Raw genomic sequence first — 20,215 nt, 5'->3', positions numbered from 1 at the left:
ACACTCTACTGTTATAGAACACAGTCCATCTCAAGTAAAGGGGATGTTGCTGGAAATACCAGGTTCACTTTGGACCAGAGATGGACAGGAGACTGGACTGATGGCAAACGTAGCCCCTGTCATGGTCAATCTAAAAAGTGGTAGGATAGCTCCAAAAATCCCACAGTATCCATTAAAACCGGAGGTGGAACTAGGGGTATATAACCTGTTATTGAGAGGCTGTTACAACAAGGGATTTTAATTCGTACAGCCAGTACAGCAAATAGTCCCATTTTCCCTGTGAAGAAGAGTGGGGGAAGGGGCTATAGATTAGTCCAGGACTTAAGGGGAATTAACAAAGTTGTTGAGAGCCAATTCCCCGTAGTGCCGAATCCAGCTGTCATCCTCATGCAGATTCCACCGTCTGCTAGTCATTTTACTGTCATTGATCTATGTTCTGCTTTCTTCTCAGTACCTCTTCACCCTGACTGCCAATACCTTTTTGCATTCTCCTACCGGGGAGTGCAATACACATGGACCAGACTACCCCAGGGGTTCATTGACAGCCCCAGTATTTTCTCCCAAGCCTTACATGACTGTTTGCAATCCTTTCAACCCCACAATGGGTCTGTTCTAATTCAATATGTGGACGATTTGTTGTTGTGCTCTGATTCTTTTATGTCATGTTTACATGATACTAAATTGTTGTTGCTTCATCTTTCACAAACAGGGCACAAGGTGGCAAAGGATAAATTACAGCCATGTCAGACTAAGGTCAAATACTTAGGACACTGCCTCACTAAGGGGCTAAGACACCTGACAACCGACAGGATTGAAGCCATACAACACATGACTCTGCCGCAGAGCCAGAAGCAGATTCGTACCTTCCTGGGGATGTGTGGATACTGAAGATCCTGGATCCCAGGTTTTTCTATTCTGGCATTAACATTGCAGGAGCTAGTCTCTTCCTCAAAACCAGAACGTGTCGTACACACAGAAGAGTCAGAGCAAGCGTTCTTTAATCTTAAAGATAGTCTGACTAGAGCACCTGCATTGGGAATACCTGATTATGAAAAGCCTTTTGAGCTATTTTGTACAGAAGCTGATGTTGTGCAGCAGGTGTCCTCGTACAGAAACATGGTGACGCTAGCAGACCAGTAGCATACTACAGTGCACAATTAGACAATATGGCAAGATCACTCCCAACATGTCTCAGAAGTGTAGCAGCAACTGCTCTTCTGGTAAGTAAGAGCGAAGACGTAGTATTAGGACATAATTCCACTGTCTATACACCCCATGCTGTATCAGCTCTGTTAAACTCAGCCCAAACCAGACATGTTTCTTCAGCTAGATTCACAAAGTGGGAACTAGCCCTGATGGCACCCTCAAACATCACCATCAAACGATGTAGCACCTTAAATCCAGCTACATACCTTCCATATGTGTCTCGAGAGACACAAAGGGTGGGAGGTGAGGATACCCTGGTTGATGATGAGTTAGGCAAGAATACTGACACGCATGACTGTATGGAACACCTGAATCAGACCTTTACTGCAAGGCCCGACATACGTGACACCCCCTTAGAAAATGTAGATTTTACGTTTTATACAGACGGAAGTTGTCATAGACAGACAGAGACGGGAGAGCTATGTACTGGTTACGCTGTTGTAGACGATCAGGATGTGGTAGAAGCTGAACCCCTTGGCCCACCTCACTCAGCCCAGGTGGCGGAACTAGTAGCACTAAGGAGAGCGTGTGAATTGGCAGAGGGTAAATCAGCCAATATATATACTGACTCTAGGTACGCCTTCGGGGTAGTGCACGATTTTGGGGCCCTTTGGCGTCTTAGAAACTTTACGACAGCAGCAGGTACGCCAGTGGCACACTCACAACACATAAAAGGACTTCTGACAGCGATACAGTTACCCAGAACAGTAGCCGTCATAAAGTGCAAAGCCCATACCTTTGAAGAAGACCCAGTGTCATTGGGCAACAACAGGGCAGACGAAGCTGCTAAATGGGCAGCAGGGCAACCTATGACTGTATCGACCGAGACTATGATGGTTTTTCAGACATTAGACATGCAAAAATTAATTGAAATGCAAGATTTCTGTTCCCTGCCGGAAAAGGCGGTCTGGAAGGCGAAGGGATGTGGTCAAGAGTCCTCAGGACTCTGGAGGGATGGACAAGGTAAGCCTGTAGCTTCCCGAACGTACTATCCAAGCCTGACTGAAGCAGCACACGGCCTGACTCACCTGGGTAAAGAAGGTATGTGCAAACTGGTGAGAGCATACTGGTGTGCTCCCGGATTTTCCTCTCAGGCTGGTAAGAAGGCAATGTCATGTCTTACTTGCTTGAGGAAAAATGTCGGGAAAACTATTCCAACTGAGCCATCCCACATCCCTCCTACAGACGGACCTTTTCAGGTAATACAAATTGACTATATCCAATTACCACCCAGCAGGAATCTAAAGTATATGTTAGCTTGTATTGATGTGTTTTCCGGTTGGGTAGAAGCATATCCGGCAGCCACTAATACTGCTGTGTTCACTGCAAAGAAAATTGTACAAGACTTTGTATGTAGGTTCGGTATCCCTAGAATCATTGAAAGTGACAGCTGTACCCATTTTACTGGTGACATCTTCCAAAATATGTGTAAACTCATGGGAATCGGTAGCAGACTTCACACCCCTTACCGACCACAAGCCAGTGGTAAGGTGGAGAGAGTAAATGGTACTATAAAGAACAAGCTTGGTAAGGTAATGGCTGAAACTGGGTTGGCATGGCCGGAGGCTTTGCCATTGGTCCTCCATAGCATTCGGACCACTCCTAGACCTCCTCTTAATCTGTCCCCCTTTGAGATACTGTTCGGACGACAACCTCATTTGATCGTGAGTCCACAAGACGACTTGAAGTGTAATAATGAAGTGACTGTACAATATCTTATAAGAATGAGTAGACAGCTAAAAGCAACAACAACAAAAACTAAAAATGCTGTCACCTGGTATGCCAGAAACGAACTGTCATGATGTTGAACCTGGAGACTATGTTATGATCCGCAATTTCTTACCTTCAGGTTGTTTAACAGACCGTTGGGAAGGCCTGTACCAAGTGCTGCTGACCAGTACTACATCACTGAAGGTTGCAGAGAGAGACACTTGGGTTCATTCCACCCACTGCAGGAGAGTCCATAATCCGGAGAAAGTGCAAGATAAAACTGAGACCGACGACATAGATCTGTCACTTGTGAGTCTGTTCCGGGAGACCTAAAGCCTGCAGTCGAGACACCTGAACCAGAGACGTTGCCCCAGAACTATGTTTCCAGCGATGGAGTGGCGGTTTTTGTTTTTCTTTTGTTCCAGGATTTTCCTTGTATTTACTCTTTCTAGGACATTCTATTTTTGTGAAGGAGGATGGAGGACGGAGGAGAGTTCCGGTAGTGATACGGATGAGATGGAGGCAGAGGAAAAGTTATTAGAATACTCAGAGCAGCCCATTATCAAGCTTGGTCCAGGGGTTATGAAAAGGTCTGCTAGCTCAGGAACTCGGAGGCAGTGTGAGGGGCTATTGTCTGATGAGTATTGTATCTGCAAGTTCTGCGACTCCCTAGTTGAAGAGAGATGCAACCAACGATGCCAGTCCCCCAGTACTCTGAATATAGGCGGGCATCCTTTAGAGGATTATCACTCCCTGGTGGGTAAGGTGCTAAACCAAACCGAGTGCTGGGTGTGCTCTCACGTGCCGCAAGGACAGCATAATATAGGACTAGTGCCATTCCCTCTAAACATATCCGAAGTACTCAAATTGAGGGGTGGGAGGCCCATAGACTTGAGGTACAATAACACTAGGTCCCCTAGTCTGACGCTTCGACAATACTCCATAGGCAGATCGTTGCTGTGCCTAAACATATCTCATGCAAAGCGCCTGGAGAATTGGGAGGCTGACCTATCAGATCAGACAATGGCTCGCTAGTGTAGGTAAGCTCCTTCTCCTTATACTGGGTGTCATCTTAGCAATTGGTTTAGTTGTCAAATGTGTTCCTATTGTGTTGAAGTGTGGAAAAAGGTCTCATAGGAGTAACACTGAGAAAGAGACTGAAAGGGTGGTACCAGATACCGAGATCATGGTCAGTGAAGAAGTATTGTATAATCCTGAACTTGAAACGGTGATAGGGTGATAGTTTGTTACACTACCAAAGGGTGGAGCTGTCGAAGTCAGCAAATTGGATAAAGTCATTTCAATTAAAATCGAGCAAATTTGGTTGTCTTTGTCTGAAAAGATGCGTACGGTACGCTACGGCGTACAAGGGCACGCTACGGCGTGAAAGGGCGTACGCAGCTACTACACGTAGCAGCAACAGTATTTGGTCTTTTACCATACATTCGAACAAACACGCATACTTGTAAAATAGTACACATTAATGGTAGTTGCAACACATAGTCAGTTATGTCGAAATATAGTAGTATTTATGTGTTATATTAAAGTTACATGCATATTAGTGAAATATATGGAACAGGTTGAAGGAATCATATCATGAGTGGTATCATAATAAACCTCTTTACATTTACTACTTGCATACGCAAGTTATGAATGATAGGGAATTATGGACTACTTAGGACTAAGGAATCTTGGCGGGAAGAGCCGAGCATACCACCTGGAAAGATGACCCCCTCCTTTGGATTCCTTAGGATGAACTAGCCAATGATTGACAACCCCTTGGACCTTCCTGAGACCTGGACAGATAGATGCAAGCTATACCATCTTCATTGTATTATTGTATTTCATTGTGTATATAAGCAGCAGCTTCACATCCAGTGTTCAGACATCTTGTCCCCAGACTTCAGGATTGAATGACTGTACACTGGATCCAGAGCGCCTGCGATAAGTAACGGTTCTATTTATTATCACTTCGCTTGAACATATTCTACTACTTATTGCGAATAAATCTTTGTGCGTTGGAAACACAAATCGAGGTTCGACAATCGTTATTGGTTAGCGACAATACGCACTTAACAGCAGCATGGGAACCACAAAATGGCCGCTACAACATGACATCCCTTTCCTGAGCAGAACCATAGTATGGCTGTCCAAAGATGGTCACCACAGAACGGGAATTCTTTTGTCCACAGAAGACAGACTGCTCTGCCCATAGAGAGAGGAAACTCCTCAAGTTACAGGAGGCTTCTGAAACAGTGTTGTCGGAAGTTACTCCAAACCTGGCTACAGAGTTTGCTGCCATCAGGCTGCACAGGAGAAGAGGAATCTGTCTTTGTTTGGGACTCTGACCGGCAACATGTTCATAGTATTGAAGTAAGCAGCCCACACTGTCACAGATCCGGAGGAAGTGGCAGATATGATAAGACAATCCACATTTTATGATACCAAGTTAGCTCAAGCAACCTGGGTGCAGTATTGTTCTCTGTCATTTCTATGATTATAGATACTGCAACTTTATTGCCAAATTGAAAGAGAGCAAAAGATACCTGTTACAGCATGTGACAGGCCTTGTTAATATGTTGCCTTTGGTGTCGTCCTTGCCAGCGACAGCTTTTCTAGTGGTTGTGTTTACTCCCTTGTAACCTTTCTTCATGTAAATTCTCAGCACATCAGCTTGTTGTATAAGTTCTTGAAGGCTTCCACGTTATCTCCAGTGGACTGCTGTGTGCCCATCTATCTACATCAAATTTTGAAACAGGGTTGATGGTTCGCACCTCTGCTCTTTACTGCTTAGCTCTGCGCACACTAGGACTTACTCTCCTTTACCCTTGCAACAAAGGGCTGTTCTGCCCTGAACGTCTGATATGTACCTACTGACCAGATATATTTTGGCAGGCATCTCACTGATTCTTCTACCTGCTTAGACATCACCTTGGTCTGCAATGTGGGAAGGATTCTCTATCTTGGCCAGGTTTGTCGATGAGATTGGTTTAAATGAGGTATCCAGCAGTCTCAGGAGAATGCTACACACAGTAAATCTCGAGGTGAATCTCCCACATTCAGCTTTTAGAAGTCCTTGATAGATGTTTGGTAGGTGATGTCCCATTTGTTACGGCACTTCTCACAAAGGTTTTGTTAGATTTCTGGTGGAGCATCTCTCCTTTCCTGTCCCACAGCTTGAGCCAATGACCTTGGCTTTAAGGGTGCTAATTCTGCCATCTTGTAGAGCACCACATTGTATGACATTTTAGAAACCGTTTGTCTGTGTATGTAATAATAGCACTTTACACTAAGCTCCTACCTTATAGCAACTTTGGGTCTACCAACCACTCTAGCTGTGTCTATCCAACATCAAGATCTTATGGATTAAAGTAAGCAAACAGGTGTCCTTACACATACAGAATAGGCAACGGTAGAACGGGTGTAATGAGATGCAGCAGCTGTAGTGCTGCAGAGTTACAACTGATGAACACCAGATCATTTTGATTAGATATATATAATGTATTGTGTTACAGTCACTTAACTACAGATTCATCTTTCCTTTCTCTACAACTTGACATCTCAGCATCACGTCTCCTGATCACGTACATGGCAGTAATTATATTATCAATCTAAAGAACTCACCTCAATGAAAAGCTGACATTGATATACAGACTCTCTTAACTTGTTCTCAACTGCAGTTAGGGTACAGGTAATAGCAGTCTGAAAGTGTATCTGGGTCCTCTCACAGTCTAGACATGTGACTCCCATGCACATCAGGCCAGCAGTATCCTGCTCTGACCTCACACTCAGTCTTGTCCTTCTTGTGATCTCTGTAATTGCCCTGGTGTCTAGGTCTCTAGCTAGGGACATCTCCCTTGGAAGTTCAGCAACACTCAAGCATCAGAGCACAAAGTGGAACAGGCAGATGAACAGACCAGATTCAAACGAACCAGCAAGAACCCACTGGAACACACAAATCAGGTCCCGCCATCGCCCTCACCGCGGCCCTCAAGGAGGCACACTCAGTACATAAGTAAAAGCGGGCAACTTATTAGATATGTAGTCAGGCACAATATTAGTTCAGGGGAATCAGAATATAATCAGTACATGATATCACATACATAGGTGATATTACCACCAGTGCTTAGGTTGATAATGTTGTGGTAGTTCTCAGAAAGGATCATGGGTAATGTAATGTAGTACATGGGGAGGATCATGAGTAATGTAATGTAGTACATGGGAGGATCATGGGTAATGTCATATCTGGTAGTTACAGGGAGGAACATGGCAGCTGGTAGCACAATGATACGATGTGAGGAGAGCAGGAGTCTAATAGGGGCTGATGGCTCCTGACTCCCCCACTGGGCAGATACTTTTTCCTCATCAGTTTGTACAGACAGAGGAGGGTGTAGAATAAGAGATTGTTGTAGTGACTAAACAAGGAGAATATGTGACTTCTGTATTTAGTGTGTATTACTCACCTGTGCCGATATCTGTAGGGATTTCCTCCTCCTTACACTGCTGATCACCCCTCACATACGTCTCTTCTTCTCCCTTTATATCTTCTACTTTAATACCAATCAGATGTTCACCCTGAGTAAACCACAAACTAATGAAATAAAACTATAATAATGCATGATTTAATTAAATGACCCCTCTGTGATCCGGGGAATTTTATACTTTTGAAACCAGACCATATTTCAGGTTTTCTATGTATCGTTTTTAGCAATACAATTACTCTAACCCAAGTAAGTTTCAACAATAATCAATCAACTAGTTCTCCTAAGAACAGGGCTAACAAGTATATGTAAGTTATGTGAGGTAAAAGTTTTAGGGTCTCTCCCATTATAACTTCAATATCAATCAGGGCCTCACTATAAATGACCCACAAAACAATAACAAAATAATTAATAAATGCAGATTAAACAGAAGAATATCACATTACAAGATCACCACAACTTGTCTAGAGATCATATATTGTAGAGTCACATTTGTATTATGGGATTTGTTGAGACCCTCAATTCTATCTACCTGAGGGATATTGTGAGTTTCCTCTATATGATCCTGTGAATAAAGAGAACGGGGATATCTGTCGCAGGTATTTCTGTTACTAGATCCATCTGTAGGAAACACACAATAGCTGAATTATTCATATGTAATTATCTCAAAACTGCATTCTCCTTTACAATAATCAAAGAGATTCCTCTTACCCGGTGAGGTGAGGGACCGGTGATTCTCCATCATCACGTCTTTGTACAGACCCTTGTGTCCTTCTAAATACTCCCACTCCTCCATGGAGAAATAGACAGTGACATCCTCACACCTTATAGGAACCTGACACACACAATGATACAGTCATCACCCAGACACATCCCCTGGTGTTACTGTATAATGTCCCATTCCCAGCAGTCACCTCTCCAGTCAGCAGCTGAATGATCTTGTTGGTGAGTTCTAGAATCCTCTGGTCATTGTTTCTCTCATGTATCAGTGAGTGAGGTGGAGGCACCGTGATGGGGCTCTGGGTCCTGCTCAGTTCTGCTGTCGCATGAGGATGGCTGCTGGGTGACACACCAGACTTCTTCACTACTTCTAACCCTGTGTATTAAAGAGGAAACAATCAGCACAAAGAGTAGATGCAATTCACTTTTTCACAGATCCATCACTTAAGACTATAATGCTAAAATAAACATATATTCTCACTAATTAATGGTCTCAGAAAGCCAGACTGAGAAATGCTTAAAACAACACTCCCAAGTAGGGGGCTGCTGTACAAAGGCATTATTCTCGAAGCTCCATGGTTCATCTCACACCCCTGGCCAAAAACTGGAGCTGTGTGATGCTGCAGAGGGTGCGTGTGAGGGTGTCTGTGTGGGAGGGGGGATTAATGATTGCATGAACTAATAACAGAAAACAATCCTTGTGATTTACCCATCTGCTGCCATTTTAAAGTGGTGAACAGAAATAACTTCCGTGATTACCTGGGAGCACAGCTTATAATCTATGGATCAATGGGAGATTGATACATGAGGAAAGTCTATTATGCGAGGAAGGGCATTCCACAAAGTGGGTGCAGCCTGAAAAATGTCCTGGGGGTAAATGTATCAAGATGAGAGTTTTCCAGCGGGTTTGAAAAGTGGAGATGTTGCCTAAAGCAACCAGATTCTAGCTGTCATTTTGTAGAATGTACTAAATAAATGATAGCTAGAATTTGATTGGTTTTTTAAACCCGACAGAAAACTCTCAGCTTGATACATTTACCCCCTGGAAGAGGCAATGGGAGCGGAAAATGTGGGTTGATGAGAAACGCAGATCTTGTGCAGAGAAGTGGGAGATATTTTGAGACAAGTGAAGAGATGTACGTTGGTGCAGTTTTGTTGTATGTTAGTAGAAGTATTTTATGTTGGATTTGGTAATAAACAGGCAACCAATGTAGAGACTGACAGAGCGGCAAAGCAGTGGAAGAAAGATTTGCAAGGAAAATCAATCAACCTCTGCGTGCAAAATACATTGTAGGGGTTAGAGTCTGATTCAGGGAAGACCAGTAAGGATGCTATTGAATAGTCAACGCAGGAAAGTGCTTTAATTAAAGTTCATAGATGTAACAGACAAAAAACGTAGGACATACCTGGGTTGCCATGAGTCCTTTAAGGAAACAGAATTACCAAGTAAACATAATTTATTTCCTCTTTGGACTCCCTGGCAGCCCTAATGAATGGGATGTAGACAAGCAATGACAACAAACATAGGGCGGGCTCAAGAAGTGACACCAATAATGAAATGCAATCATTGTATTGATCTATAGTCTGAAGGATTCTTCTTTCATACGGAGCATCCTAAGAAAACAGGCAATGTCTTGTAAGGGCGTGAAGTAAACTAGTGCAGAATCCTAGACACCTCAAGACTGATCCTCTTATAGGTCCTGCAGGCAAGACAAAAAGTACATTGGTGACAGTTCTTGGGGAAGTAGACAGGCCACATGGTAGGTACATACACTGGAGTGGCAACCTAGCAAGAAAACCTGATAATACAATGATGTTGTGCTGCCACTGGAACGTGTAGATAGGTATCCGGTAAGTCTATAGATGTCAGAAAGCTCTTCTAGTGCTTTGACAATAGGACTTATGGATTCCATGTGAAAATGCTTTGTCTGTATGAACAGATTGAGTTTTCGCAAGTTGAGGACAGTCCGTAATCACCCTGTCTGCTGCTCTACCAGAAAAGGTTTGCAGTAGAAACCGGAATCTCTTTGGTTGACAGGAAATAATGAAGTCACCTGTTTTTCTATCAGTGTCTGCAGACTGCTGCACAATGCTTTTATCTGCACTGAGGAGGTTAAACTTTTGCATTTTACAAAGATGTCTGTCCGGAGTATTCCACTGAACTCTATCTTGTAACCTTTCTATACAATGTCTAGAACCCAAAGATCTGGGTAGTTAGTGTAATTCTATACTCTGGACCCCACAGTACACTATAGAGATTGTATCGGGCACAAGTAATTAAAAATCCTTTGGGCTAAATCTTTATTCCTTTATTACTCCCAAATGGCTCAGAATACTGGTTCTGGTGCGTTATCTTCTTGCTTCTTACAGTGCTGTCATAAGTTAGAAGACATTTACTTGTTGTGACAAAAGTGATATTAAATGTTTTGTGTATATGGAAAAGCAGGACAGTGAGAGGGAGTAACATATAATATACATCATACTTGCCAACCTTTAATACATTTCTTCCGGGAGCTGCAAGGGGGAGGTGGACGTAAAGGGGGCGGGGCCTCGAAAATCGCGCCATTTTAGCCCCGCCCCCGTGATGTAATTACGCGAATCGCGTCATTTTACAGCGGGGGCGGGGCCAAACGCCACGATTCCCGGTGAATCGCGGCGTTTGAACCGATTTCTGCCCACTTCACTAGGAAGTGGGCAGATCAGGGAGATTGCCAGACTCTCCCGGGAGTCCGGGAGACTCTCGCAAAATGCGGGAGTCTCCCGGACATTCCGGGAGAGTTGGCAAGCATGATATACATTATTATATAATATTAATCCTCCTGGAAATTATTTAAAATGTGACTGATGCATATGAAGAAAAAAGACAGTAACAGGGAAGAAATATATAATATACTATAATATATATCACCCCATATATACAGATACTGTGGGAGATGTCTGGAGACCCCTCACCCAACAAATAGAGAAGATTCATCAGTAATATCCCTACAGGGATTACATAGAGGACACATCACATAGTGACCCTTCCCCAGGTCACCAGAGTCTGCTCCCCCTGTCCTATAATGAAAGGGGAACAGTCTGCTCCATGTATATATAATAACATGACACCAAACACTGCTCCACCTGTATTATTATAAAAGGACAACAGATTATACTCCACCTGTGATTATATTGTTATTATGATGTCAGTAACACCTGATTCCCGTAAAAACAAGACGTCCCCGCTGCTTTCCCCTCACTCACCCACGGAAACGTTACAGAGAACTCCCGGTTACTACAGTACAATGGATTTCCGGTCAAAAATGAGCTTCAACAAAATGGCCGCCGCCGTGTGCAGGGACAGAGTAACCTGAGGCAATGCTGCCTCTGATCAGCTAGTCAGAGGGGCGTCTCTATGCAAATGAGGCGTGTGGCTTCATTGGAAGGGATTGTATTTTCTTACGTTATGAGCATCACGTGTCTTATTCCCACGTGACTAGTTCTAACCTCCAACATATCTACACAGACCGCCTGCAGAGGGGCGGGGCTATGCAAATGAGGGCTGTGACTTCAGGGTAAAGGATTGTATTTTTCTTACACATATATATGTTGTGAGCAGCACATTTAATTTACTATATAATTTTAATTTTTCTTTTCTATATTAAATATTTTATGTTGGAGGAATCAAGACTCTGAATGAAAGTGAATTGAAGATCAATCAAGATAGATGGAGACACTCTGTTCATTGTAATTAAGGGGTCTATATGTTATTGGTGGCAGCAACTATCATTCTGTATCGATGCCTAGTGCAGGGATACTAAATGTAGTAACGTCACTATTTACCATGGCAGGGCTCATTGGTGAGATCCCCCCTCATAAACCATATAAAACACTTTTGCTGGTCTCCACATGTGACAATAGCTTTTAAAGGCTGGAGGAGAAAAGTGAAGCTGGTTGGTAAATGGAGTCAGATTGCAGTTCCTATAGGGGTCTATGGGGACTGTGGTAACCAGCAGAAAATAGGTTATGGCAGTAGAAAGTAAGAGCTCCTGTCATACTTGCCAACTCCCCTGGAATGTCCGGGAGACTCCCGCATTTTGTGAGAGTCTCCCGGGCGAGTGTGGCAATCTCCCGAATTCAGCCCACTTCTCAGTGAAGTGGGCAGAATTAGATCCCAAACGCCGCGATTCCCGGTGAATCGCAGCATCGAAATGATGCGATTTTGGTCGCCCCGCCCCCCTCATGCCCACCTCCACTAGCTGGCTCCCGGAAGAGAGCTGAAGAAAGTCGGTAAGTATGTCCTATGTTCTTCTGTTTATATTGTTTAAAAATACCTCCCAACCGTCCAGATTGTTCTACCAACAGGTGGAATATTCTAACTTGTTCTCTCCTCAGCACTGTGCACTGATGAGGCCAGGCATATTTAGTGCCATCCTTGGTGTCTAGGAGGCCCTGGAACAGTGCAGTCTAACGCTTTTGATCGGGTAAACCACAAATATCTCTGGGCTGTGTTGAGCAGGTGTTGTCTTCCAGCGAGATCCATCGGTTGGCTCCAAACTATTTACAGACTAGCGGCTAGCTAATATAATACCCTGCAAATCACAGGTATATTACTGCATGCACTCATTAAGAAAACTACATCTTCCAAAGTGTCTCTGGAAAGTTCATTGCAAATTGCATCTGCCATTTTGGGGGGGGACAAACTGCAAACTAGAGCCCCAGACTGCACTAGAAGCATGCAGAGGTTAGACAAGGCAACAAGTTACAAAAAGCCAGCGAAAATTGGGGAATTTGGAGACAGAATGTACTAAAAGGCTCCAGGATATTCTTGGGGAATTGGGAAGGAGCCAAACATGGACTGCTGGAGGCTAGTAGGTGGTTGCTCCTAGTTGTGCTGTGTGAATGCTGCCTGGGACTATGGAGGATCTACCCACAAGGAGTCACTGAGTGCTGTTGCTAAACTATTGCCTTGAGGGATGTATAAGCTAAAGTTCCAGCTTTAAAAGCCAGTCCAGAAGGAAACATATTTGGAGTAAAGCTCATCAGATGTCAGCAGGACTTATATAAAGACAGATAAGTTTATATTCTATTTTGCCTTGAACATACCAAGTTATTAAAGTGAAACAAGTGAGACATCAAGCTGTGTTTTTCAAACCTCTGGCTCGGATTCTAACATTGCTATTATTATTATTATTACCGTAGATTTTTAAGGCGACACAGTGCTCCGCAGTGCCGTACAGTAGAGAAAACAGTACATACATAAAACAGGGCCATACAAAGTAGTGCTTCAGAGTGGAGATTAGGACACTTGTGAGGGTACATTAGTGTGAATAGTGTTATAAGGGATAAGGTCACCTCTAAAAACTAGATGACTTATCAAAGAGCGTCTAAAGATTTGAAGGCTGTGGGAAAGTCTGATTGAGCATGGTAGGGAATTCCATAAGTGGGAAGCAGCACGGGAGAAGTCTTGTAGGAAGGAATGAGAGGTGGTTACCAGAGACAAGGTGCAGGTTACAGGTAGATCTAAGAGGAGAGAGACTATTTTGAGTGGTGCCAGGAATGTCAGATAACAGGAGGTTGCAATAGTCAAGATGGGAGATGATGAAAGATTGGATAAGAATTTTGTTAGCATGTTGAGTAAGAAAAGGGCATATTCTGGAAATATTTTTAAGGTAGAGTCGACAGGACTGGGAGAGAGTCTGGAAGTGAGGAATAAAGGAGAGGGTGAAGTCAAGTGTGACACCAATGTAGCAGGCTTGAGAGACTGACGAAATTGTGGTGTTATTGATAGTGAGGGAGATTTGAGGGCAGGTGGTGATTCTGGCAGGAGGGAAAATAATAAGCTCTGTTTTGGACATGTTGAGCTTTAGGTAGTGTTGGGACATCCATGTGGAGATAGCAGAAAGACATTTGGTTACACGAGATAGTACAGAAGGAGAGAGGTCAGGGGAAGAGATGTAGATTTGGGTGTCATCAACGTAGAGGTGGTATTGGAGGCTGAATGAGCATATTAGTGCTCCAAGAGAAGAGGTGTACAATGAAAAAAGTAAAGGGCCAAGAACAGAGCCTTGTGGGACCCCAGCAGATAGTGGGAGTGGAGGGGGGGATGTGTGAGAGGTAGAAACACTAAAGGTGCGGTTATATAGGAAGGAAGTGATCCAGGAAAGAACTGTGTCACGAAGGCCAATTGAGTGAAGATTGTGTAGGAGAAGAGGGTGATCAGTGTCAAAAGCAGCAGAGATGTCGAAGAGAATGAGTAAGGAGAAATGACCATTAGACTTTGCAGTAAGTAGATCATTGATCACTTTTGTGAGAGCAGTTTCAGTGGAAGGTTGGGGGCAAAAGCCTGATTGCAGAGAGTCGACAATGGAATTAGAGGAAAGAAAGTGATACAAGCATTTGTACACTTATTGACCTAGTATTTCGGTGGCAAAGGGGAGGAGAGAAATAGGATGGTAGTTGGAGAGACAGACTGGATCGAGAGATGGTTTCTTTAGAATTGGTGAGATGAGCAGATGTTTAAAGAAGGATTGAAATGTGCCAGTGGAGAGAGACAGGTTGAAGAGGTGAGATAGAGATAGGAATGCAGTGGAGGAGATGGAGCGGAGAAGTTGGGAGGGAATAGGGTTAAGGGGACAGTTTGTAGGGTGAGATGATGAGTTGAGTGCAGAGACTTCGAGCGTGAAGCACTGTGGTTCTACAAATATCCCTGAGGAAGCCCCCAGCGGGGTGAAACGCATAGGCTACTTTATTGACATCCACTTTCACTTTGGACATTATTTTTTTCATTTCCATCTACTGAAAGCAGAATCGCCGAATCTAACTCCAGGCGCATGTGCGGACATATACCATCGCCCAGCGGGTTCCTATACACACACTTCTGGCTGAGAGCGGTTTCCCCACAGCTCTCGCCTACTCTACCTAAGGAGACTGATTCTTCATAAGAAGGATAAGATCGCCGACACCAACCAGATGCAAGTGCGCAACTCACTGAACTACTCTAGCGAGTCCATAGGAGAAGTCCACGCTTGTGGTTAATCTCTACAATTTGGATATCAGTTCTACTCGTGAGCACTACCCACCCTTCCCAGATAAGAGTCATCACTATTGCTTTCGTTTGTTGTTTTTTTAGACTGGAATCCAGGGGTCAGCATGTTTATACTGGATGTCTAAGACTTATGGACTTCAGTCCTACACCTTAGCCCCCATTGTTTTTATACTTCTTATGAGTTTTATTTAAGAAAACATATATTCTGGTAATTTTTTGTTTTTCTTGCTGATATATGTATTATTATGCCTGTTTTGCCACCTCAATACAGATAAACTTTATTTATTATTATGTTTGTACCATTTAGTTACACATTTGTTTCATTCTGGATTGCGCTGGGGAATTACGTATACTTTGTTCTGCCTAACCGAGGAGTCTAAGACCAACTCCTATCCCCCTGTTCCCCTGGCTGCCCCATCTCACCCTCCCGTGGGAAGCGCTGACCCCCATTTGTTTTATATATCCACAAATACTTGATAGCTGTCATGAATCGGGGTCTTAGCCCTGTTTACACCACTCGGCGGTATCATATTACCGTACATCTTCCTCCTGGTAGTATGCAGCATGTTATCCTGGGACAAGCGTGGCTTCTGTCTGCAGCCCTGGAGGCTGCCATCTTGGGTGAGACATTTGCTAAGCTTCCTGCTGAGTCTGAACACCTGATTCCATTCCCCAATTGGCTTCCTCTGCAGACTATAAAAGAGTCCCCTGATACACTCAGCAAGTTGCCAGTGCAACACTTCCTAGTTCCAGATCTACAGTGGCTTTTGTTTTGTTGCTTCATACTATCTGCTGAATACAGAGATCTAGCCTTAATGTGTACACAGCTTCATCCGGATTACTGCTTCTATTCTCCCGCTGTGTACATGTCTCCACCATTACCTCTGAGTGAATTCAACCTCAACCTGCTGCTGTATTATGGACTTTTCTCAGTGAGTTTAACCATTCGTGTGATTTCATCTTCATCTATTGCTATTACATAAACTGCAAACCTTTAACCATTCGTGTGAATTCAACTTCATTCATAAAGCTATCTTTAGTGAAACGTACGTTGGGGCACATGGGTAATTGACATCATTCGTGACGTCATACCCGTAAGTGAGAGCCAGTGAGCGGCGATGCCGCTAACGCTTCCTGACTCACATATCTCAATGGTCAGAAAACTTTTATATTTCAATATATCGCCGCTTGTTCCCTTTCTGGGTTAGCATTAAGTATCTATTACTGGTTAGGCGCCTTATCATGTATCTATAACGTGTGACATGTCTCACATGTGCATAGTGCACTAATATATTTCAACAGCGCTACTATTATCCTCCAAGCTAGCAGTATTGGGGTATTAACAATTGATACCTTGTTACTGAGTACAGCAAGTGAATCCAATACCGCCAACGCTCTCCTACATATATATTTCAATGGTCAGAAATGATCAAATATTGTAATGTAGCACAGTATTTTTCCCTTTGGGTTAGCAGCAAGCACTTTTCATTAATTTGGTGCTTTAATTATGTATCTGCAACAAGTGATATTCTCAACATATGTTTAGTGCACTAATGTATCCCAATATCGCTACCATTATTTTCTAGGCAAGTGTTTATATACTAGCACTGATATTCTATTATCTATCAAGCAAAAATATATAAACACATTACATCTATGCATATGACTATACCCAGACATAGCTGATCAGATAATAGAAACCCTGCTAACAATTATATCTACTGAGGGATTCTTTACCCTGAACTCTAAATACCTCATATACTATATGTTATGCTGACTAGTAGTTGATCCATGTCACTGGGATTAGTCTGATCCAATATTATTTGCAGAACATCTCAGATCCTATTCGTCCCTACTTCTCATCCCATATAGTTAATGAGGGTGTTGATATTTGGATCATATTAACAATAATAAACCCCCGCTATTTTCCTGGCTCCACTGTCCGTGGTATCATTTTATACACTTTTTTCACTTATTTTTCACGTTTATCTTTTTCACTTTTTTACCATGAGGCTATCTCAATAGAGATATGTTTTTTAACTAATTTCTATTAATAAAGGCATTTGCCCTATAAAAAAAACAAAATATAAATAACTCTTGTATTGGATTATCTGATATATTTCCTATATATTGTTAGTAGAACAGGCATGAACCTGGAATGTGAGAGATACTCTCAACTATCAGGACCGGATTAGGAGTGCTCTAGAAATCCATTTATTTTCTTTCTCTCTCTGTGTCTTATTCATGTTTATTAATGGAAAGAGCGCCCCCTCACTATGATAATGATTTTGATGATATCTAGATGAGGTATATCCCAACCCTGTGCGGATTACTCCCCTCTTTTTTCTACACTCAGCAAGTTGCCAGTGCAACACTTCCTAGTTCCAGATCTACAGTGGCTTTTGTTTTGTGGCTTCAAACTACCTGCTGAATACAGAGATCTAGCCTTAATGTGTACACAGCTTTATCCGGATTACTGCTTCTATTCTCCCGCTGTGTACATGTCTCCACCATTACCTCAGTGAATTCAACCTCAACCTGCTGCTGTATTATGGACTTTTCTCAGTGAGTTTAACCATTCGTGTGAATTCATCTTCATCTATTGCTATTACATAAACTGCAAACCTTTAACCATTCGTGTGAATTCAACTTCCTCTGTTGTTGTTATTATCTGAATTGCAAACCATTAACCATTTGTGAAAATTCAGCTTCATTCTAATTTCTAATGCTGAAATAAATACCTTGGTAGTTATTACTTGTGTGGATTCACCTTCTTTGCACCTTCAAGCAAGCTCTATGAGCAAGACATTTATCCAGCTCACCCCGTTTCCACTACACTCCTGCCACAGCTAGTCCATGAGGTCCCGACACGGATACCAGAAACCCTATTGCCGTGACAATAGCTTTATTTTTACACTGAAATTTAAAGTAGTTCTAGGACATGCCCTATCCCAAATATAAATATGTCCCCACATATTAAATTCACCTCCCCCTTCAATGCAAAATGGTTTTGCCAAAGTGCAAATTTACTCCATTTATATGGTTTGCTTTCCTTAATGACTCAGGCCATTCTTCTTCAGTTACTGGAAAGAATGAATTAAGGGTGGACTGGGGAGTGTAGGTAAAGGTGAGTGGAATTTGGCATGAGGAAATATCTTGTCGAATGGTGATGATTTTGTCTTTGAAATAGGTGGCAAAATCATGGGCTTTGAGGTAGGAAGGGGGAGGAGGTTCAGGTGGGCAGCGAAGTGAGTTGAAGGTGGCAAAGAGGCGATGTGGGTTATAAGACTAGGTGCGGGAGCACTTTTGCAGGTAGTGGGACTGCTTGTTGTGTCATGGTTGGGGTTTGGATCGTTGGAAACTATATGTAGTAGCTGGAGCTGCATTGTCTAGGGCTGAAGTGTGTGTTTTGTTATAGAAAGAGGAAGCCCGATTAGTACAGGACAATGGCTGTTTTAGTGAAGATGAGAAGTGGATTGGGTTAGGAGTACTTACGTTTCGTTGTGTACCTGTGGATTTGGGTGCAGGGGGAAGGGCATGAGGTAAGGTGAGGCTGAAGGTAAGGAGGTTGTGGTCACAGAGTGGGAAGGCTAAATTGGAGAAACTAGAGATGGAGCAGTAGCAGGAGATGACAAGGTCAATGGAGTGCCCATCACAGTGGGTGGGAGATGAAGTCCATTGGGAGACACAAAAGGAGAAAGTGAAAGAAGTTTAGTGGCAGAAAAGACAGTGGAATTATCAATGGGAATGTTGAAATCGCCAAGTATGAGAGTAGGCAGGTCAAAGGATAGAAAAAAAGTAAATCAGGAAGCAAAGTTGTAAAAGAATTGGGAAACTGGGCCCTAGGGGGCGATAAATAACAGCAACATGAAGGTGGAGAGGATAAAATAGATGGATAGTGTGGACTTCAAAGGAAGAGAATGAGAGGGAGGGTTCAGAGGGAATGACTTGGAAGGTGCAGGTTGGAGAAAGTAGAATACCTTCTCCACCACCTTGTTTGTTTCCAGGTCTAAAAATTAATGTTTTACCCAGACTCCTGTATTTTTGACAGACACTCCCAATCCATGTACCTAACACATCCTCAAACACTTGCAACAAATCCTCTCCAAATTTATTTGGGCAGGCCGCAAACCAAGATTGCAGATGCGTATTCTCTTCAAACACCAGACTTCAGGTGGCCTGGGACTACCGAACTTAATAAAATAATATCAAGCTATGCACCTGCACATTGCATCCTTTGGCACTCACCAAACCACCTATGTTTATACCCACATAGTCAGACCTATTACAAGTATATTCCCCATATTCCTTGCTTTGGATATCCCCACAACATAGAACTAAACGCCTAGCTCAACTCTCCACAGCGAGATTCTCTACATTAATGTGGGATCGAATGACTCGGACCTATGCTTTGTGCTCCACTTATCCTTTATTAGTGCCTTTATGGAATAAGGCACACTTTGCCCCATGTATGCATCACAAAATATTCCACCACTAGACCCAACATATTATACTCTTCGTCTGGGATATAGCCTCTATGCGTTTTTTCCCCTCTTTCTCGGAACTCAACACAAGATTGGACCTACCGCATAAGATTTTTTTACCAATATCTTCAGATAAGGCATTCCCTGCAAATTCCGTTTCCTTCAGATCAATGATCCACACTGGAGTCTATGTGTTGCGGCTCTCTCTCCACAAAAGGTCTCATATCTACATTATTTCCACTGATTATTAATCACAATCTATACCATATTTCAAAACTCTACAAAAACGTTTGGGGGTCCTGCCCAAAAATAAGACCCTATTGGCAATAAATTTACACTCTCATTACCTCAATGACACAGATCAACATGCCTGACTCTGTTATTCTCGCTTCACTCCAGGCCAAATACACCACGGCCAGTGTAAAAATTGATTAGGCATAACTTAAATGCTGCAAAGTGCTTAATAGCAGCAGATTGGAAGAATGTTTCTCCCCCTTCACTCTCAGCAACTATAAATAGTATCTGGTCATTCTACCACCTGGAAAGCATTACTGTCACCCTAAATAACACACCAATTAACTTCCAAA

At 42.9% G+C, this 20,215-nt stretch overlaps 1 protein-coding gene across 1 annotated transcript in view; it reads right to left on the bottom strand.

Annotated features, from left to right (window-relative positions):
• LOC142095475 (uncharacterized) overlaps window positions 1-20,215 on the bottom strand; it is a 65,285-nt gene that overhangs the window by 8,420 nt on the left and 36,650 nt on the right. Inside the window, 2 exon segments of the mRNA XM_075178420.1 lie at window positions 7,439-7,491; window positions 7,930-8,018. Of these exon segments, the coding sequence (XP_075034521.1) occupies window positions 7,439-7,491; window positions 7,930-8,018 (142 nt within the window).

Source organism: Mixophyes fleayi, chromosome 6, assembly GCF_038048845.1.
Source record: "Mixophyes fleayi isolate aMixFle1 chromosome 6, aMixFle1.hap1, whole genome shotgun sequence".
NCBI lineage: Eukaryota > Metazoa > Chordata > Amphibia > Anura > Limnodynastidae > Mixophyes > Mixophyes fleayi.
This window is presented reverse-complemented; position numbering and strand designations above follow the sequence as displayed.